Below are 20,825 nucleotides of genomic sequence, written 5' to 3'. Positions count from 1 at the left end.
TTCAAGTCTTCGCTCTCTGTTCGGGCTCTTTCAGCAAAAGAGAAAGTAGCAAGGGTTAAGGTGGCTCAACTGTGACATTATTGAGAAGAAAGCAGAAAGGTTCAGAAATATTGTTCTTCTTTTGTGACTTTTTTTGTACTCACAGTTGTGCTCTAAAGCAATTTCATTCCAATCTGTTTGTTTTTTTTGTTGCAACTGTAATAGGCAATTACCAATGGTATCATTTTTCAGGAAATGTATTACTCCGTCACATCAAAGGACATCGACCATTATCTTTTTTTCTGTAATTATACCGAGGCACATACACAGGCAATTGCTGTATCTTGGTTTAGATTGTTTCCACTGCCCCCATGTGGCAAAAGGAGTTATTGCAGGTTTCAAGACCAAGTTCAAAATGCAATTTAAATGAGCCAAAGTTAAATAAAGTTAATTGAACAAAGGTTTTAATATTTTTTCTATTTATTGATCATCACATAAAAATAATATTAGATTAACTGTTTCTAATGAAAAATTAATTCTGCAATCTTCAGATTTCATATCTGTCTCCGCTCAATCTGTGCTAGGTGTTTAATCAGACAGCGCTTCAGGCAAAGAGTGCTCGAGAGCTGATCAACGCTGTGTCCAAGTTCATGGACTGCAGCATCGTGATCCCACCCACCGAGATCAAGAGTGAGGCGATGCTCAGCTCAGTCATCAACTTTCAGAAGAAACTGCTACAGGACAAACTGCAAAGCTATGACCTCGTCAACAACGCCAAAGTTTGCAGTGGTGAGTCCTATGCATTTACCATGTTGGCTGACATTTTGAAAAATAACATAAACACATTATTTGTTCAGCAGCTTTTAGTTTCTTATTTGGATAACTATTTGGGATCTGATAGTGGATTAAGCTCAGATTTCACATTTTCCCCAGATTCGATCGTTTCTGGACCTTCTATTGAAGATCCCCTTTCTCGTACTGGTCGACCGTTTGGGGGGATGATTCGAGACATAAAAAGGCGCTACCAGTACTACAAGAGTGACATCACCGATGCTCTAAACGCACAGGTCCTTGCTGCCATCATTTTCATCTACTTTGCTGCCCTGTCTCCTGCCATCACATTTGGAGGCCTCCTGGGTGTGTATGACTGTGGTACCATTTTTTTCTTCTGTTTTTGGTATTTTTGGAGATCTTATAAATGCTTTTTTATCTTTGCCTGTAGCTTATAAGGTGGACAACATGATGGGTGTGCCAGAGCTCCTCATTTCCACCAGCATTCAGGGAATTATATTCTGCTTTGTTGCCGCGCAGCCCGTGCTGGTTATTGGGTTTTCTGGTCCTCTGTTGGTGTTTGAGGAGGCCTTCTATGCAGTGAGTTAAAAAGCCTTTTTATTAAGCCTAACAAACATTACAACTCCATTATTGTATTTTTTTAATTCAATTAATATTTTTTCATTCATAAATACTCAATTTAAATCATCATTCATTTCCATCATTCAGTTCTGCAAATCCCAGGGCATTGAGTATATTGTTGGGAGAGTTTGGGTGGGAGCGTGGCTGGTCGTCATCGTGGTGATCATTGTGGCCCTTGAGGGCAGCTTCCTGGTTCGCTTCATTTCACGATTCACCCAGGAAATCTTCTCCATCCTCATCTCCCTCATCTTCATCTATGAAACTTTTGCCAAACTCGGGAGGGTAAACAATCTTTATTCATTACACACACACACACACACACACCAATCAGCCACAATTTTAAAACTTCAAGCCAAATATTGCACAAGTTACTCTCATTCCACAAAAATAGCTCTGACCTACTGGGGCAAAGAAACAAGACCTCTGGGGACCCTATGGTGTCTGGGTGTTTGGCATCAGGTCCTTTTGGTCTTATTGGTTGTAGGCCTAGAGTATTGGATTTAACACATGACTTTTTACATCATTGGTGCAGTGCTGTTCAACTGATCTTTCAGTGGTTTTATTTATTGTGGCTAATAAGTGTGTGTCATATGTCGTAATAAAATCTGAAACATTTCTCATCTGCGATTTATTTGTTGAACATAAGCCGTCATTTTCACCTATGCTCTTCTAACTTTTCTTTAGATCTTCAAGGCGCATCCACTGATTCTAAATTACGAACACGTGAATACAAGTGCTGAGTATCCCTGGCACCCAAAGGTCGAAGAGATTGTCACGTATGACAATGCTACCGGCAACAAAACTCTAATTGTCAACACCATCAAGCCACCTTACCCCAACACAGCCCTGCTCTCTATGTGCCTCATGATGGGCTGTTTCTTTATTGCTTACTTCCTGCGTCAGTTCAAGAACGGGACATTCCTTCCTGGAAAGGTGAGCTCATGCCCAGAAGGTTTCACTCCATTTATGAGGTCACCTTTACTTTAAAATAATAGGATTAAAAGAAACCAAATTAAATGAAATTAAATTCAAATAGTCGATTTGATGTCGGTGATGTGTGTTTAACAGGTCAGGCGTTTGATCGGTGACTTCGGTGTTCCTATTGCCATTGTCCTCATGACTCTTGTGGACTACAACGTTCAGGATACATACACTCAGGTTAGCGTGTGATTCCAAACTACAAAGGCACACTCATAAACATGAAGCAATAACTGAAATTCAACTAAATATATGAAAATCAAAGGTTTATTTGTTCAAATGATTCATCTTTAAGGACAATAAGCTTGGCATAAACTCAATGTTTACCAATTAACTAAATTTAATTTGACCAGATTTCATTAAATTTAACGTTTACATTGTAACAAAATTACACAAGTGGATTTAGGAAGCAGCTAGAACCATTCACTTTTTATACATGTTACTGTGTAACAGATTTCTTTGTAAATGCATAGAAATTGCCATTTTTACACTAAATGCAGCATCCTAAAAACAGGTAATCGTGTCTGTCATCACTTCCAAAGAGATCAATGGCCAGTGTAAAAAAGAATAATTGCATGAAGACATACTTATTTGAATTTGGGCATCGGAATGTTTCTTGAAGACACATTTCTATCCCCTAACGCTTTGGATTGAAAATGTTGCTTTTTTTCTTTACAGAAACTAATCGTTCCCAAAGGTCTGACGGTGTCCAATCCTGAAAAAAGAGGCTGGCTCATCAATCCTTTCGGAGAGCACAAACCTTTCCCTGTGTGGCTGATGTTTGCTTCCTGCATCCCAGCCGTGCTTGTGTTTATTCTCATCTTTCTGGAGTCTCAGATCACAACGTGAGTCATCGTAGCTCTTATGAGCTGACACGAACCATAGAAAAAGTGACAATTCATGACTTTAATGAGCGTCTCCCTTCTTTATGGCTCTAAACAGTCTGATAGTGAGTAAACCTGAGAGGAAGATGGTCAAAGGCTCCGGGTTTCACTTTGACTTGCTGGTTTTAGTTGGCATGGGAGGCCTCAGCGCAATATTCGGCGTGCCGTGGCTCAGTGCTGCCACAGTGCGGTCTGTCACACATGCCAACGCTCTCACTGTCATGAGCAAAGGACCAAAACCGGTGATAGAGAAAGTGATGGAGCAGAGAATAAGCGGCATTGTGGTGGCCTTGCTTGTTGGTAGGTGCTGTCTAATCACCTAATCCTGACTACAAAAGCATTGCTAGACTTATACTTTGCATTTAAACTGATGTGTGTGTACACTATCCTTTATTATTTATCTGAATGCATGCTTGTATCAAGGTCTGTCAGTTCTCATGGAGCCCATCCTAAAGATGATTCCCATGGCAGCCTTGTTTGGGATCTTCCTCTACATGGGAATCACGTCATTAAACGGCATCCAGCTGTGGGATCGTATCCAACTTCTTCTCATCCCAAAGAAATACCATCCTAATGAACCCTATGCTACCAGAGTAAGCATCTCATCACTGCATGATACATGAGGTCCATGGTGCTAGCATAAGCGGGGCAAACAGGTCTCTCATGGGGAAAATAATGAAGCTATGGTCTTGCAAGACTAAACACAATGAGATGTTACTGTGTTACCTATTATATTTATTAATTTTTACCCAGCTTGAGACTGGAGTGATAAAATCATGTTCTGTGTAAAACTGCTGGGAGGTATTTGCCAGATACACATTTATAGACCTAAGGCTATTTCTATGATTTCAGTTTTATTATGCTTTTAATTTGTCCTTGAACTCAGCATGTGTTGGCAGGTTTCCAAAGCTACTTAAAATCATCAGTTACTTGTGTTTGGCTGACGTCTTTCTGTCTTGGTTACAGGTGAGCACAGGACGGATGCACCTGTACACGGCCATCCAGATTGTGTGTCTAGGAGTTTTGTGGCTTGTGAAGTCCAGTCAGATGTCTCTGGCGCTTCCCTTCGTTCTCATCCTCACCATTCCTCTGCGCATGTTTATGACCGGGCATCTCTTCACCATACTGGAAATGAAATGCGTAAGCTGAACGCTGTGGAAAGTTCCGAACTTTTTAGATGGTATATGTGTTGCAATGTGTTTAAAACGGTTCTTTCTGTGCTTGTGTTTCAGTTGGATGCTGATGATGCCAAAGTGACATTTGAGGAGGAGCCTGGGAAGGACGTGTACTGTGAATCTCAGATGCCATTGTAGATGTTTTCCATGACAGACTTTTTTAATGAATGGATATTTATTTTATAAGTGGCTTAAGTTTTTCGTCTTAGCACAAAAATACTTTAAATGTTGGGAGTTTTTCACATACCTGTAAAACTGTTAAAGCCAACTGTTAAACTGTAAATTTAGCTGTCGTAAACTATCACTCAGGTAAATCATTTGCATAACTGAACCTGGAAATATTCTCATTTACGTGCTTTTACAAAAAGGAGAAAAAAAAGGATGTGCATTTCTATTCTATTTCTATTTCAATTCTACATGTGCCTTCTGTCCAGAAGCAGAGAGCTCGAAAGCTGAGTGTAAAATTGTAGGTATAAAAGCCATAAAAGTTTGTTCTTTCCAAGCAACTGCACACTGAATGTAATAAATGGATGCTTAAGTTATTATTTAAAAGATAAAATCTGTATGAATATTGTGTAATATATTATGATAAATGATGTGTATATACTGTAGCTGGAATGATAGAAGAGCTTATGCTGGAAAGAAAAAAGGACAACACAAGTGTGTGGCAATACGAGGAGAGATATAATATTGTGTATAAAGTAATTATATTGTGTGTTGGGCTTTCTTCTTTTCATATCTATGTAATTAAAAAACTATCTTCTGTAAAAACTCTCTGCTTTCATTTTTACTAAGTGTTATTAACTTTTGCTGGAGACAGTTCTTTTTAGATCCGAATGAAAAATTTGTCCAAGACACCAGAAAAGGAGGCGTCGCCAAATCTCCAAGTACTGCTGTGTATTAATATTTATTTATATTACTGTTAACGACTCGGGTTTCGGAAATGGGATGTTTAATTGTGTTTTGGATAGCTGTAGCGGAAGGAGACAACCCCAATTCAAGAAAATCAGAACATTGTATAAAATGTAAATAAAAACAGAATGTTATTAGTGGCACTAAGAAGAAAACTGCTGAAAGAACATTTTGTGGTTTATTTGATTCATAAGCTACAAAATTTTTTAGGGTAACTGTAATTTTTTGTGATCGTATACAATGACAAAAAAAAAAGTTCCCATTAATTTAGAGTCTGATCAACAAGCTACCAGTTGGTGGCAGTGATGCGCCAATTATTCGTGAAGACGACGACGAAGAAGGGCGGGAATCCCGTAGAAGAAGAAGAATGTCACTTTTCATTGGCTAGTTGACACGCGTTTACTTCCTGCCCAACAGACCAGCGTGTGTTTTACGCGGTGTTGTTTCGTACTTGTTGGTTGAGCAGCAGCAGTCAGTAATAATTTTTTTAACTTAAGCCAGCCCAGCCCGATAGCTTAGCGAACTAGCTAACTTTGCCACGCAGAATAACGTGGTTTAGTTTAAATCTCTGAGCAGTTTGTGTGCAGCCGGTACATCCAAGGACTTGTGTGAATGAAACAAGCTCTGTTTGAAACATGAGCCTCGCTGGAAAGAATGCAGAAGAGTCTGGTGGGTATACGCAGTTTTCTTCCCAACATGAGAGTGCCTTTGCAAGCTCACATCTCGTTAATGGCAGTTGGATCCTTTGTCGTGGTTGATCGTGCTTTCTGTACCTGTGCAGGATGGTGCAAGAAAAACCTCCAGAAACTTCTCGCTGCAATGAAAGCCAACGTGCTGGATGAGAAGAAAGATCTCAGTTATACCCATGGAGAGAGAACTCTAGACTGGGAGAAAGTGGCCTTCCCTCCTTTTTCTCCGGAGGAATGCAAACAAAAGTGGAAAGAGGTTATTCAGAAGGTGGGTCAAATTTTAACTTTGAAGTAGTAAGTTAACTTGCATTTACTAGTTCAGTGTCCCTAACTATTCTTTAGCAAATGTTTAATAATGAAGTGAGACTGAAGATTTATAATCTTCAGATTTATAATCTTCAGTCTCACTTCATTATTGCGTGTTTCACTGCTAAGAGCCAGACTTGAGCAAATATATGATTTAAATTGTTGTGTCTCGTTTCTCAGATGCGAAAGGTTCGCAGCCTCACGGAGCTCATTGTGGAAGCAGAAAGTGTCCTTTCTGATCCACTCAATAACACAAAGGTAAGCAGAGAATCATAACAATTTCCATACCTCCCGTTTGTGAATAAAGAATGACCTATGGAAAGTTGCCTTTTAAATGTCACGTGAATCGCTTTATTTACAAAAAAAAAAAAAAAAAAAAATGCATCAAAAGAGCCTCCTCAGTCTTAAGCAGAACCAATCCAAAAGTTCCCACTGGTGTGCTGTTCCTGGAGTTGTGGTATGTGACGTTGCTATATCCATTATCCACAGGGTCAGGTTGGACTGCATCCTGCTACTCTACAATAGACCTATACTATATTGTCAGCCACAGGTGTATAAAACCAAGCACCTAGGCATGCGTATTGCTTCTACAAACAACAACAACAAAAAAATGGGTTGCTTTAAAGCTCTCAGTGAATTCCAGTGTGATGCTGTGGTAGGATGCCACCTGTCCAACAAGTGCAGTTGTGAAATTTTCTCACGACTTTCTGCAGAGTCACTCTCTAGATATCCCCAAACTTGTTTTGGCCTTCAGATTGGATCAAAAGCAGTGCGTAGAGAGCTTCGAGGAGTGCATCTGATGGATGAGTCTGGGTTTGGCGTTCAGTGTGGGGTTGTTCTCCGGCCCCTAATCTCAGGGACAGAAAAGTTTAAGGCTTTAGTGTACCAAAGCAATTTGCACAATTTCATGGTCCCAACTTTTTAGGAACAGTTTGGCCCCTAACTGTTCCAAAAAAGACTGCCCACCAGTGCACAAAGCAAGGTCCATGGACATGGCTGAGCTTGGATGGTCTGACCTCAGCCGGATAAAACGCTTTTGAGATGAATTCGAGCAGGGACTGTGAGCCAGTCCCTCTCGTCTAACATAGTGTCGAAAAATGCACTTCTGGAAGAATGGTCAAAAATTTCCATAAACACTCCTAAAGCTTCTTCCCAGAAGAGTTGAAGTTGTCATAGCTGCAAGCTGCAGGGTAAATATTAAATTCTGTTCAAGTTTGAAATAAAGCCAAACTGGCCAGATATGCAGCAGCAGCAGCTTGTGCTGTTTTTTGGTTTTTGTTTGTTTGTTTTCTCAGTAACCACTTTCCATTTACATGCACACTCATATCAGTAGTTTACAGCTACTTAAATCACTGACATAAATCAGAGGATTTTCCTCATTAACTTAATTTAAGAAAACATTGCAATATTATTGAAATGCAGTCTATCCAATCCCAACATATTTGATTAATCACCCTGGCTAGATGGCTATGTGAACCATCCTGTAGCTGTCAATAATAATAATAATAATAATAATAATGATTGATTGGATTTCATATAGCGCTTTTCAAGGCACTCAAAGCGCTTTACAATGCCACTATTCATTCACTCTCACATTCATACACTGGTGGAGGCAAGCTACAGTTGTAGCCACAGCTGCCCTGGGGCACACTGACAGAGGCAAGGCTGCCATATCGCGCCATCGGCCCCTCTGGCCAACACCAGTAGGGTAAAGGGTCTTGCCCAAGGACACAATGACCAGGATAGAGAGCCCGGGGATCGAACCAGCGACCTTCCGGTTGCAGATACGCTTCCCAACCTCCTGAGCCACGGTCACCCTGTTCTGCCAAAGACTAACTTGGCCATGAGCTGCAGCATGAACAGCCATGTATGAGGACACTTAATCAGGCACTTAATGAAGGGCATTTCACTAAGCAAATAATGGAATTTCAACAGTTTTGTTTTGTTTGTTTTTTTAATTTAAGTACTTTTTTGTGCTATTTTGTCAAAGGTACAAATGGGCAGTTTGTTTTTGTTTTTGAAGAACAAATTTATGGCTCATTACTTGGAATAAAATCAGGTCTCAGGCGAACAAACGTATGATACAGAATTTGAACAGGATATTGTTTCAGCCAAATAGACCATTTGTACCATTTCATTTTTTACCTAGTAAAGGATGACTATTATGGTTGAAATGTTTTCACAGCAAGCCAAATATATGTACTGCAGAACAGCAGCTGACTGTTATAGCATCGGCACATGCCACGGCTCTGGAGCAGCCTGTCCTTGGCCACATGGATCACACACTGCTGTTCAGATGCATAGCATTAAATGTGTATGCCTTTGTTCTGAAAAATTAGCTCCATCCAGAGTACCCGAAGAGACCCATGCCCGTAAATACCTGGTATTACAAGGAAGTCTTTTCCAAGATTAAGAAGAAGAATCCAGGGATAAGCTGTGCAGGTTTGATGAAAATCGCAAGCAATGAGTTCAGTCTGCTCCCCGATGATAAGAAGGTAAAGTATATTAGGGGCTGTCACTACAACACTGCCTGTTCCCATCGTCAGAAAAGCTCACATTTTAAGTCATGAATTATTTTCTTTTTCAGGCATTTTATCTGGAGAAATACAGGAATGCATATAAAGAATTCACTAATAAGAGGGTGGAGTTAAGGTAGAAGACAAACATACGTTCCCAGCAGTGTGTGTGTGGAATTGGCCCAGTAGGCTGCCTGTACAAGAAGAAGGGAGAAAAAAGCCAAACAAATGTTTTTGTCTTTCAGGGAAAAATATGGCAAATCCCCTCAGAAGGGTAAAAGGAAGAAGGTGGTCCCTGAAAGCAGCAGTGAGTCAGATGAGGATTTTGAGGGGCTGCCTGTCAAGCCACCTATGTAAGCCATACATACACACACTTGGCTTGGCAACTGTCATGTTCATTTTAATTATAGCCTGTGGCACATTTAATCAGTTCTGTCCATTACATAAGCTGCCTTTTATAGGTTAAAAGGTTTGTATGTGTATTTGGTTTCTGCAACACTGGCCCTTTACTTACTTGGTATCCATACCAGAAATTGCTGTATTGCATAGCTCTGGTTTTCTATTCAAATGTTATGTTTGCGTTTAGTGCGTATGTTCAGCGTATTAAGAATAAAGATTATACATGGGCACAGTAATGGTGCATTATGTTTATGACATTATTTTGTTGTTGTTGTTCTAAGTGTTGAGTTTTTTTGAAAACTGCATTTCTTACTGCCTGTGTGATTGTGCGGCCTGTGTTTAATGCTAACTTTGATTTAATGTAGTTTAAAATCACATCTAGTCTTTTGTGAAGAGGCTACTGAGCATGTTTGTTTGTTTTCTGTGTGTATATCTGTAGAAGTGGCTACAATTTATTCTGCAAAGAACTGATTGGTAGTATGGGTGTCCCAACAAGAGCCTACATAAAAGAGTGGTCCCAGAGGTGGAGAAATTTAGGTGAAAAGGAGAGAAAAGCCTACAACACACGCTCCAAAGAGGTATGGCAGCATAAATAACTTTTTTTATTTTGTGATGTAAAACAAAGTTTTGAAATCAAGATTATCTTGTTGGGTTATGTTAATAATGTTTTGAAGCAGAGTTGAACATGTAGTTCATTCATTTCAGCTGAAGATGCGGTATGAAAGTGAGATGTATAAGTATCTAATGGTAAGTTCTAAGATCATAGTTGCAGCATTGCTAACAAATCTCACGGGCTTTGTATGAATGCTGACTTTATGTTGTATTCTCATTTTCAGAGTTTAGATGAGGAGAAGCGGAACAAGGTCCTCCGTAAGACAAAGATCAGTATGCCTATGAAGCGTAAGGTGAGAAGACTGTTCATTGCAAGTAAATGGAAAATGAGTTTAATCTGGAAGGGCGTTTGGACCTCACGCTTTGTTCTTTATTATAAATAATAACAAATGTACAGACATGTGCAAAAGTGTTGGTTCCTTTCCACTGGCAAGAAAAAGCAAAAGAACAAAGTTAACTCTGAAATAAAAATGCCTTTAAAAAAACTATAAAGACAGACAATACGAACCAGAGTGTTACACAAAGGTCTTACCTCTTTTAATTCAGGTGTTTCCAATTTGTGAAATTTCTTGCCTCTGAGATATTCCACATCAAGTGTAAGTCGTTTTACTGCAAAGTTGAAGCGTTTAGAAACCAGCTGTAACTGTAGCCAATCAGTGAACCTTTTCACCCTGGATTACTGAATGTCATTTAGTTTTAATCGTTATTTAAGCATCTAAATTCTTTTAGTTTTTGGCAAGTAAATATTATATGATTATCAGAGACTGAATCTGCAAAAGTTAATTCAGTTGACTGAAATACAAAGTGTAAAAGTTTCATGTTCTTTGCCAGTGAGAGGTCCTCCACATGGTTTAAAAAGCACCATAGTTTCCCTAACATCCAATGCAACATGTGTCTGTATTTCTACTCTTCTCTTCCTCTCAAATGTTGACAGTTTTCATGTTTTCATGAGAAACGGGGGGGCAAGAGAGCTAGCTAAGTATGGCTTGGTCCTGTGTTCAGCACTGATGCAAGAATATTCGTGGTTCAAATCCACTACCAGAGTGAAGGAGTGACACATTGTCCTGTTAAGGTGCCAACACTTTTTGCCACTTTTGTACAATTCATTTAACAGAACAAACATTTTTCTTTGATACTTCAGAGGAATTTGGAATTTGTCACCTTTTCAGCTATCTGTTGGCAATTGCCTCTAGGAGTTTTCTGTTTTCTGAGCTCTCTTTTCATTCATGTAAGTATTAACTGCGTGGCATTGAAATCAACACGTTTGTTATAAATCTGCAGATTTTCAAAAGGAAAACCAAGGAGAAAATGCCCGGCGAGCCCAAGATGCCATCCACGTGAGCATAGTCGTCAAACTCACTCACCTTCAAGGATTCATTTTAACTCGACAAATGAAATCCTGAAAGACGAATGTTTTTCATTTTATTTATTTTTATAGGTCTGTCAATGTGGCTTTCTGCCAAGATCAGATGAAAATTCTAAAAGAAAAAATCCCAAAGGCAAAAGACCGCTTTGCTGCGGCCAACAAAAAATGGCATTTACTCTCCATAAAGGACAAGTCCCGGTACCAATTAAAAGTAGATGAAAAGCTGAGGAAATACTCCATCGAGCTGCAGGATTGGTTTAAGGTAGGAAAATATTTATTTATAATTTTAATTTTTTTTTAAGTGTTAATTAGTATTTTAATTTTCCCACTTGTGGGGTTTTTTTTATTTGTTTTGTTTTTTAAAGACACTGAGTCCAGATGAGCAGAATGAGTATCGCAAACAGAACCCTCGTGTGAGTACCTCAAAATTCAGTCTCCTGTTTTTGTCTTTTGTTTTTCTAATATAATAACATTTTGTCATTTCTGATGTTTTCTTAACCGTTGTTGCAGAAATTAAAATATCTTGAGGACACATTACCGAAATATTCCGACAAGGACGAACTATTTTTGAAGCAGCCATCAGTAAGTCTGAATATTTATACAACAAGCACCAAGTAATACACCCACATGCTCAAGTTCATGCTCGTGATATGAATGTAGTCAAGTTATTCACAGGGTTTACTTATGACTCACATTTTTACATAATGCCTAAAGAGCTTCCGGTAAATGTCGGAGAAGTCAATGTAATATAGCAATGTATATTCAGGGGGAAAGAGAATAAGTGATTATGGGAATAATATAATTTGTATGATGAGGAAAATGTTCTTTAAGCTGCATTCTTCTAATGTTTTTTTTGTATGTCATGCAGGACTCAGAAGACGAAATCATCGAGAGCAGCAGTGATGATGAAGATGACAACATACTGGACTTTGATGAGGTTTGTGAAATATTAGACTTTTTTTAATAATAAGGAATATGAAGAAAAAAATTTATTCAGTCCATCTAAATATGAAATCTCCCCCGTTAATCTGCAGGATGACGACGAGGAAGAGGAAGAAGATGACATAATGTTTGACATGTATTAATTGGTGATGAGATGGACAGCTGAAAAACCAAATACAGAAAATTCAGATGCTGTTCTGGATTTGAAGAGAGGGAGAAGCCCTCGAGTGGGTGACAAAAACCTCACAACCTCACATTCTTCACCATCTAAGGATTTGGTCCGACTTCCACACTGAAGCAAGATGGTTTATATTCACATGGACGCTGAAGCGATGCTTGAAATTTTAATCTGTCTGTGTTGTGTTGTGGATCATTTTTTGCAAGTTAATGCATTCAAATGATGAAACTCACAAAACACACTGGGCTCTATTCAGATTCCTTACAGAAGGAAGTTTTGCTAGTTTGCAGCCTTCTTGGCAACGCCTCCTGGCAGTTACGTGTCCAATTTAACTTTACTCTCAGTGAACACTGGGGAGTAAAAACACCATTTATATCCTCGATCCAAAAATTTCATTTATTTATTTTATTTTTTTACTGGTTATTCAGTGTTGTGTAGGCACTGGCGCCTATCCCAGATAGCATAGGGTAAAAGTTGGAGTACACTTTATGAATGTTGCCTGTCTATGATGGGGCTAATACAGATGTATTCACACCAACTGCCAGTTTAAAATCACTAGTTCACCTACCATGTGTGTCGTGGACTGTGAGAGGAATCTGGAGGTGATCCTTGCTGAACACGGAGGAGTCGAGCCTAAACATTCTTGCTGTGATGTACTGTGCCAACCACTGGGCCACTGAGCTGCCTTGTGTCTCTAAATGTATAGTCTGATTAAAAACAGCTTAAATTGTTTTATTAACTTTTTTTTTTTTCTTCACCCGTGGAAGTTCTGGTACAACTTCCACCTTTTTTCCAGTTACATACTGATTTTTCCTGCAGGTTTGAATTCAGGATTCGCAGAGTCCCAAATCTGTGTCTCTTGTAATGTCTGGTCTGTTTTATAGTCCATTTGAATGCTGTTTATGCTGCACACAAAGGTGGTGCTGAAACAAAGATAAATATACTGACTGCACCTATATTTCCCTGTTTTTGTAATGTGATGATATATATGTGTCATGTGGTTTCATAGAGAAAGCATTGTGAATTGGGGTGGCTAGATCCCTACAAAAGAAATGTGGGACAAAAACAAACAATTAAATTTGCAAAGTTAATAAAATAAGAATAAATGGAAGCTGAAGTTGTTGTTTTTTTAATTATTAATATTATGTTCTTGATAGCCTGTATTTGCCTGTATCCTGTTAATCCAGCAGTTATACTGTCTGGTAACAATATTTTGATTTCAGTCGGGATAGATCCAAAGGTTGGTCTTAGTAAAATGAAAACAGGCTTATCTTCATTTGACTATTAAAAGAAAAAAAAGGGGGGGGGGGACGCTTTTCCTTCAAATGCATTGGGTTAAAAAAAAAAGCGCCAGCCTTTAGAAAAGCGCGACAGGAATAAAAATAAAAGTCCCAGTTAAGGAGGTCCATCTAGTTACTAAACACGACTGGGAGATTTATCATCAGTAGACACCTATTTGAGATAAAATGGAGTGATTTACTGGATTTTTGATGGCCTTTATTACGTCCCACGTGTTTTTGCGATAAATGCTGTAAGTCTGCCTAAAGATTTGTTTAATCTTGGTTGTAAAATTCAAATAACCGGGCACAAACTAGGAGGGGTGGGGGGGAAAGTGAAATAAAGGCACAGTGTCGCTCTTTAGTAAGCGGCGTGGGGGAAACACAGTCACATGCTGCCTTGGGAGGTAAACACTCGGTTGGAGTTGGTTTAGCAGAGCAGAGGAAGCAGTCGCTGGTGGGAACTCGTGTAGCGATCGATTGCTCCTGCCTGATCTCTCTGATGTAAAGATGGGTGCCTGCCGAAACAGGTAAACACAATTAATGGGGGATTTGGGTTGAGGCTGCTTCATTATCCGTCGGTGAGCTTTATGTGAGGTTTTGGGCGTTGCTTTGTCCCCCCACTCCCACCCTTGCTGGGTGTTTGTACGGGGAGTTGAAAGGCGCACAGCCGCAGTGCAGCAGCGGTGTCGGGGTTCGGGGAAGAGCCTCGTTGTTACTCTGTTTCTCCAGCGTCGAAGAAAAAAAAAAAAACAGCAACATAATAAAATAACACAGCCAGTCACAACTAGACGTGTTCCATAGCTTCTAATTAATGTGACAGGATTAGCATGTTTGGCTAGTAGCTGTGTGTGTTGTGTAGTTGTGCTGTTGAGGGGGGTCGTGAGTACGATACCGCCTCTCCTTTAACCTCTTGGCATTTTCAATTCATCTCGCAAGCAGCCCATTCACAGCCACGCTCTTTGTTTTCTTCTCCAAGGTTAGGGCTAAGCTACTTTCATTACACGGTAATGCTCGGAGCACCGCCGTAGCGTCACGTTTTCCTTCTTTCGTATATCGTTTTCTTGAGTTGTTGCAGTGCTTAAAAGGGGAAAAACATCCACCAACGCCAAGTTATTGTCATTTTTTTTCCAGGTTTTAAAACGTGGGGAAGTGACTCCCTGGCAGTGTTCAACGTGCAGTTGTAAGTCCACGTATCTCACCCACAGACTGATTTGCATTCATTGTTTGCCACCGTGTTGCTTACTTGTGTATCCCTCCCGCTGCAGCCCTGTTTTGGCCAATGCTTGCTGCGCTACAGCATGACCACAGCAGTGTCTGCTCATCTGGTAGTTCTGGCAAATGAAAATGGAGGAGGTTTCAGTGTCCAGCCTGGACAACAGCAAGCTGGAGGTACAGTGGAGTGGAAACCTTCTGGTAGACTTGGAAATTGTATCTGCAGACACGTGTGGCTGAATTGCTACAGAACAAAAACACAATAAAGCAATCAGGCAACACTGTGTCTTTCTCTTCCCTGCCAGGCCCTAGCTCAGGACATCCTGTCTGACCTGGTGGAGGATGCGTGCCTGGGACTTTGCTTTGAGGTCCACCGGGCAGTAAAGCAGGGCTATTTTTTCCTCGATGACACGGACCAAGAAAGTATGAGGGACTTCGGTGAGCACAGACTTTTTTCTTTCTTTTCTTCTTCAGCCAAATAAAGCTGAGTTGTTTCTTCAATACCAGCCAGCATACACCAGAGAATAATTAACGTATAAATAAAATGGCCTTATTTCAACTTCCAGAAATTGTGGACCAGCCAGGACTGGATGTGTTTGGCCAAGTGTACAACCAGTGGAAAAACAAGGAGTGTGTATGTCCCAACTGTAGCCGGAGTATCGCTGCCTCACGCTTTGCTCCACACCTGGAGAAATGTCTGGGAATGGGACGTAACAGCAGCCGTATAGCCAACCGCAGGTATGGGCGTTAAAAAAGCAGCCAACACAGCTGATTTGAGACTCTGTTTGAGTAGAGGCTGTTGTAATCTCAAATGTTTTCACCGTGTTGTCTTGTGAATCTGAAAACCAAGAAGGTATTTGACTCCAGCTTCCAAGGAGCCAGACGTTCTTGGCATTTTTTTAAGTGGTTTTGAGAGACGGTTCATATATTTGAAACTCCAGGCTTTCTGAAGGTCTTTCAAAGGTTTTCTTTGTACATTGGCTGCTTTAACTAGACCATTTTCAAAGGAATGTTAGTTTTGTTTGCTAAGTTACTTAACACTGACCTGTGAATCATTCAAGCATATAAAAGGTACCTAACTCAAGGACAGAACCAGTGTTGTGTCTACACATAAAAGACAACTTGGCAATGAACTAATTTTAATTTCTTTCTTTTTGCAACCAGCAACCTGTAACAAAAATTCAGTTTGGTGTTTTTGTAGATTCAACAAGTAAAACTGGAACAAAGACAACACAGTTTGACAAACATAAAATAGTATTTTTTTTATTTTTTTGCACAAACACAGTGATTCACACAGAGCTATTACCCAAAAACTAGGGATATCTTGGCGTGATGTGCATTGTGTCAAAGAAACTGGACAAATGAGGACAAAAGAAGTAGTGGCAGGCCTCAAAAAAAAAAAAGTACACCAAAGAGATGAAACAGGACCTGTTCATCCAAGCCTCTTCAGAAATGAACTCAGTGGAAGGCTGTCTGTCAAGAAGACATTCTTAATGAAGGGAAACGGAGAGGAAAGGCTAAGACATGCAAAATTACACAAGAACTGGACTGAAAATGCACTGCATCCACTGCAACACGTCTGATGAAGTAATATATACATAAGTGAAATTGTGAGTATGTGCTATGGAGGTCAGGAAAGAGGCACAGCAGTGAGTTTCTACAGCCATCTGTGAAACACGGTGGAGGCCCTGTCACCAGCGTGAAAAACAAAAAACAGATTTTGATTCACCATGCAATAATATCTGGAAAATAATTGGCAAGAGCAAGCCAATGATCCCAATCACACTGCATGGTAAAGCATACCCGGATATAAAAACACACAACGGAACACCATAAGTCATGGATTGGCCTCCCCAGAGCCCGGACCTCAACATCGAGGCAGTGTGGGATCATCTTTAGAGAGAACAGAACAAAAAGGGATATCATAAACTTTGAAACTCATTACTCTCTATATATACCTTATATACTCTGTTTCCATGTTTAATTGAATCACCGCAACTATCGCTCATTTTCCTAGCAAAATAAACATAAATGGAAAGGGGGCGCTCAAGACTTTTGCACAGTATTCTATATAAGCTAAATATGCTGCAGGTGTTATGCTGCCTGCAGCATAGTGGATAATGGTAATCTTATGAACTCATGCAGTTCCAGGAACAAGGGGAAAAAAAAAAAAATCAGTTTCAGCCTGAAGTCAGTTTGTTTCATAATCAAACTGTTATTTGCAGTGAATAATGCTGACTCACTGTTTTTGTGTGTGTGTGTGTGTGTGTGTGTGTGTGTGTTATACCTTGCGTGTTCCTCTTTTACAGAATAGTCACTGGTAACAACACCAACAACAAGTCAGAGAGTGACCAAGAGGACAATGACGACGTCAATGATAACGACTGGTCTTACGGGGCAGAAAAGAAAGGTGACGCTCTCGTAGTCTTGGCATGTGTGACATTTCAATGTGACTAATATTTGTTAAATCTGAGTTAAATCTCTAAAAAAAACCTCTTTGTTTTACAGCTAAGAAAAGGAAATCTGATAAGGTACTTTTCTTTTCATCAAACTTTATACTTTAACTAAACAAACATGTTGGGCATCGCTGTTTTACTACCCCCAGCATTCGTCTGCGTATAAAACTCAAAAGTAAAATATTTTGTCTTTCCACCTCAGAATCCAAACTCGCCAAGAAGATCCAAATCATTCAAGCATAAGAACAGTAAGTGAAAATAAGATTTTAACTTCCTGCTTGAGTTTGTCTGTATGTAATCAGCTCTTAAAACAGTGCAGCTTTGCTATATGCTGTCATATGTATACTATTAGTTAAATTACCCACAGATCACTTTATAATAGTGGATACCAGAGTGAATCAGCATGTAGAATCATTTTCACATTACAGTATATTTATAAAAAAAAAAGTTTTATTCTGTCCTTATATTGGTCTGGCTGGAGGTATTATGTTTCCAGGTTACGCCTATCTGTCAGTACAGTCCATACTGTAGTGGTTTACAAATTCGCCTAACAAATGAGAAATCCTCAGCCCGATTGCAGGAGGAGACACAAATCCCTTTGAGGTTGCATCAAAAAGAAAAAAGAAATCTGCCAAGCCAAGCATACAGAGCTGCCCGCTGTGGCGACCCTTTATAAATAAGGGAGCAGCCAAAAGTAGCTCCTTCTTCCACCTGTATGCTCACGAAAGTGATTTCAAGGGCAAAATTACACAAGAATTCCTCCTTTAGACACAACATGCCCTAATAATCTATGTCTAATAGAATGAAATGAAGTGGTGAATTTTATTGTCCCAAATGTCAAGGACGTGTTAACGTCAGCTGATTTTATTAGCCACTATTAATGAGCGTAATTCAACAGGAAACCATAACCATATATTTGGTCACATAATGAAGTGTTAAAGGTGTTTGGCTTCAGACTGTGGTGGCTATAAAGGTATCCTGTTTTGCTTTCTCTATATTTGTCACATCCATGACTTTATAAGATTTCTACCACACCAAAGTATGCGGTAGAACGTTTTGTTCTGTAGAATTCAGAAAGTTCACAGTGTAGCAACATAAGGTTTTTCTCCCTTGATCTGTCAGTTAAACCTTTGTTTATGGTAAATGGACTGGTTCTCTACTCTGAGCATTCAAAGCGCTTTATACAACTTGTACATTCACCCAATCACACCCAAGCACTTTTTCTAAGCTGTTAAGTGCTCCCTATCTAACATTCATACACATTCACACTCTGATGGGTGTTGTAGGGAACTATGTTGGGTTAGTATCTTGCCCGAGGATATTTGGCATGCAGACTGGAGCAGACTGGGATCAAACCACCAACCTTCCAGTTAGCAGCTGACCTGCTCTAGCACCTGAGCTACAGCTACCCCCAGTCTACAACTAAAAAGACATATTAAAAAAAACTTACAAATTTCTGCTAGCATATTATAAAAATTATTCAAAATACTCTTACTGGCCACTTTATTAGATACATCTTTCTTGTGCTGGGTTGGAACCCCATTTGTGCACAGAACTGCCCTCATGTTTCATGGCACAGGTTCAACGCACTGCTGGAAACATTCCTCAGAGATTCTGGTCCACATTGATATCGGCCAAAGTGTGCCAAGAAGATATTTCCCACACTCTTACACTGACACCAGAAGTCTGAACAGTTGAGACAAGGCAGAATGGATCAATGCTTTCTTGTTTTTTTTACGCATGTTGCAGCAAAAACTAAGCCTCATCATACCAGGCAATGCTTTTCCAACCTTTTATTGTCCAAATTTGGTCAGGAAATGTGTCTTAGGTTCCTGTTCTTAGCTGACAGGAAGGGCATCCGCTGTGGTCTTCTGCCACTGTGTCCTGTCTGCTTCGAGGCTAAACATGTGCGTTCAGAGATGCTCTTCTGCGAACCTTAACTGTATTGTGGTTATTAGCATACTCCAGATGTCTGGCGTCAATGAGGCATTTTCACCCATACGACTGCTGCTCATTAGATATTTTCTGTTTTCTTTAAACCGCACTTAAATCGTCTTTTTTCCCTATTCTGAGGCTCAATTTTAATTTCAGCTGGCTGTCTTGAGCATCTCTACATATCTAAATGCATGTAGTTGCTGCCATGTGATTGGCTGGTTAGATATCTGCCTTAATGAGCAGTTGAACATGTACCTAATAAATTGTCTGGTGCACATATAATTTAGAACCAGTAATAGTGTAGTGATTGAGACACTAAACACCAGTTGAAATCAATTATGTGTCTGGATTGAAGCATGAATAAATAAATGGCGCGTCTGTTCCTCTAGGCATGATGGGTCCCAGACGTCGCATGGACAACCAGGAGAGCCCGCGCATGCTGATGAAAGATGAGGCATTCTCACAATAACACAAACACAAACATTCTCTCACTATCATGTGTGCGGAGATGCACACAGAGACACGCTCACGGGATGACCAACAACACTTCACCTTTGGTTCTTTATGTTGTGAAATGAATGGACGTTGATGGTTAAAGGCAACGTTTGTGGTGTTTGCTGCTCTGCAGAAGCAGTCCAGAGCTCCCAACCTTATACTTGACAAATTTATTTTTATTCAGAAAATCATTGTACCAACACTTGTTTTGTTTTGTTTTTTGTTTTGTTTTTTAAAAAGAAAATTTTCTGTAGTTATCATTTTCGACTGATACTTTTCACCAAATATGATTTCACTGCACAGATGTAAACTTTGGTGTAATTCATTCAGAGACGGTGTATGCTTACAGTATTATTTTGTTTCTTTTCATAAAATACAGAAATGATTACACAGTGGATGTCCTTATATTACCTCACATTTTACAATCTCAATCTTTGAAAAAAAAATAATAATGTCAAAGACAATCATTGCTAATGGTTTGTCTTTTATTTTCACCTTTCACTGTCTGAATTTCTCAAACAGAATTAAAAGACAAGCATCTGTCGTTCACCTGTGGAAACTTGTTTCACAATGTTCAGGACATGAACTCCTGAAGTGTAGAAGCAGGTATTTGGTGCAGAAAGCAGGTTTCTTCATTTTTCTTTTTTTTTTTGGTGGATAGAGTTGCTTGTTTTCTAGCATTGAAATATGTCTTTGTATCATGTGTTTACATTGTAAAGGGTTACATATGTCCTTGGTGTGATGTGATAGTGTAAATATTCTAATAGTTGAATTGCTGCTATCATGGCTCAGTTTGTTTCATCTGTCTAGCAAAATAAATGATTTGTTATCTGTCCTGTGTTTTCACATTCATTTTAACAAAAGTGTGAATGTATAAAACAGCAACCAAGTACATAGAATTAATGTCTTACCGACCAACAGGGGGTGCTGTTGATCAGATGATGTACACATGCTTCTGTTGCTGGATGTGGGCCTAAATATTGCCTTGGTTAGTGTGGTTATAGGTCATTTTCTTAGAAAACTGTCATGTTGTAAACACAGCCGTGTTCATACAGTTCAAGCTTCTTATTCAGAGTTTATTGTACCAAGGGGGAGCTG

General features: G+C 39.5%; 3 protein-coding genes across 15 annotated transcripts in view; all 3 read left to right on the top strand.

Annotated features, from left to right (window-relative positions):
- slc4a1b (solute carrier family 4 member 1b (Diego blood group)) overlaps positions 1-5,200 on the top strand; it is a 29,669-nt gene extending 24,469 nt beyond the window's left edge. For all 10 annotated transcript variants that reach the window (XM_025909926.1, XM_019362604.2, XM_019362605.2 and 7 more), the window contains 11 exons: positions 564-768; positions 913-1,116; positions 1,202-1,350; positions 1,480-1,674; positions 2,077-2,325; positions 2,461-2,550; positions 3,049-3,215; positions 3,313-3,554; positions 3,678-3,847; positions 4,221-4,394; positions 4,487-5,200. In XM_025909926.1, coding sequence (XP_025765711.1) covers positions 564-768; positions 913-1,116; positions 1,202-1,350; positions 1,480-1,674; positions 2,077-2,325; positions 2,461-2,550; positions 3,049-3,215; positions 3,313-3,554; positions 3,678-3,847; positions 4,221-4,394; positions 4,487-4,567 — 1,926 coding nt within the window. In that variant the 3' untranslated portion in view covers positions 4,568-5,200. The remainder of the gene's footprint in view (positions 1-563; positions 769-912; positions 1,117-1,201; positions 1,351-1,479; positions 1,675-2,076; positions 2,326-2,460; positions 2,551-3,048; positions 3,216-3,312; positions 3,555-3,677; positions 3,848-4,220; positions 4,395-4,486) is intronic.
- A 506-nt stretch (positions 5,201-5,706) lies between these two features.
- On the top strand, positions 5,707-13,460 carry LOC100690811 (nucleolar transcription factor 1). The gene is made up of 15 exons (XM_003441946.5): positions 5,707-6,010; positions 6,123-6,298; positions 6,517-6,594; positions 8,676-8,831; positions 8,924-8,988; positions 9,098-9,205; positions 9,691-9,829; positions 9,957-9,998; positions 10,088-10,156; positions 11,145-11,200; positions 11,302-11,491; positions 11,595-11,642; positions 11,740-11,811; positions 12,098-12,166; positions 12,264-13,460. Exons 1-15 carry the CDS (start codon positions 5,977-5,979, stop codon positions 12,312-12,314), a joined length of 1,353 nt encoding a protein of 450 aa, XP_003441994.2. The 5' UTR covers positions 5,707-5,976; the 3' UTR covers positions 12,315-13,460.
- Positions 13,461-13,987: 527 nt separating this feature from the next.
- On the top strand, positions 13,988-20,561 carry atxn7l3b (ataxin 7 like 3b). 4 transcript variants are annotated; one of them, XM_003441945.5, is made up of 9 exons: positions 13,988-14,156; positions 14,761-14,809; positions 14,895-15,018; positions 15,147-15,279; positions 15,408-15,579; positions 17,151-17,251; positions 17,350-17,372; positions 17,500-17,545; positions 19,622-20,561. In XM_003441945.5, exons 3-9 carry the CDS (start codon positions 14,968-14,970, stop codon positions 19,699-19,701), a joined length of 606 nt encoding a protein of 201 aa, XP_003441993.1. In that variant the 5' UTR covers positions 13,988-14,156; positions 14,761-14,809; positions 14,895-14,967; the 3' UTR covers positions 19,702-20,561. The 4 variants fall into 4 exon arrangements, with proteins under 4 accessions (XP_003441993.1, XP_013124857.1, XP_013124860.1 ...); XM_013269403.3 differs by lacking the exon at positions 13,988-14,156 and adding an exon at positions 14,167-14,207; XM_013269406.3 differs by lacking the exon at positions 13,988-14,156 and adding an exon at positions 14,227-14,605.
- The last annotated feature ends 264 nt before the right edge of the window (positions 20,562-20,825 follow it).

Source organism: Oreochromis niloticus, linkage group LG8 (assembly GCF_001858045.2).
Source record: "Oreochromis niloticus isolate F11D_XX linkage group LG8, O_niloticus_UMD_NMBU, whole genome shotgun sequence".
In the NCBI taxonomy this organism is placed as follows: domain Eukaryota; kingdom Metazoa; phylum Chordata; class Actinopteri; order Cichliformes; family Cichlidae; genus Oreochromis; species Oreochromis niloticus.
Note: the sequence above shows the minus strand (reverse complement) of the source record. Positions and strands in the feature narration are given on the sequence as shown.

What these genes read in the sequence shown, in the direction of transcription:
- LOC100690811 (XM_003441946.5), top strand. Translation starts at nt 5,977, where the DNA reads ATGAGCCTCGCTGGAAAGAATGCAGAAGAGTCTG. An exon ending in AGATGTATAAGTATCTAATG is followed by an intron (nt 9,999 to 10,087) that starts GTAAGTTCTAAG and finishes TCTCATTTTCAG; the next exon opens with AGTTTAGATGAGGAGAAGCG. An exon ending in AGCTGCAGGATTGGTTTAAG is followed by an intron (nt 11,492 to 11,594) that starts GTAGGAAAATAT and finishes TGTTTTTTAAAG; the next exon opens with ACACTGAGTCCAGATGAGCA.
- atxn7l3b (XM_003441945.5), top strand. Translation starts at nt 14,968, where the DNA reads ATGAAAATGGAGGAGGTTTCAGTGTCCAGCCTGGACAACAGCAAGCTG. An exon ending in AGAAAGTATGAGGGACTTCG is followed by an intron (nt 15,280 to 15,407) that starts GTGAGCACAGAC and finishes TTCAACTTCCAG; the next exon opens with AAATTGTGGACCAGCCAGGA. An exon ending in AGAAAAGGAAATCTGATAAG is followed by an intron (nt 17,373 to 17,499) that starts GTACTTTTCTTT and finishes TTTCCACCTCAG; the next exon opens with AATCCAAACTCGCCAAGAAG.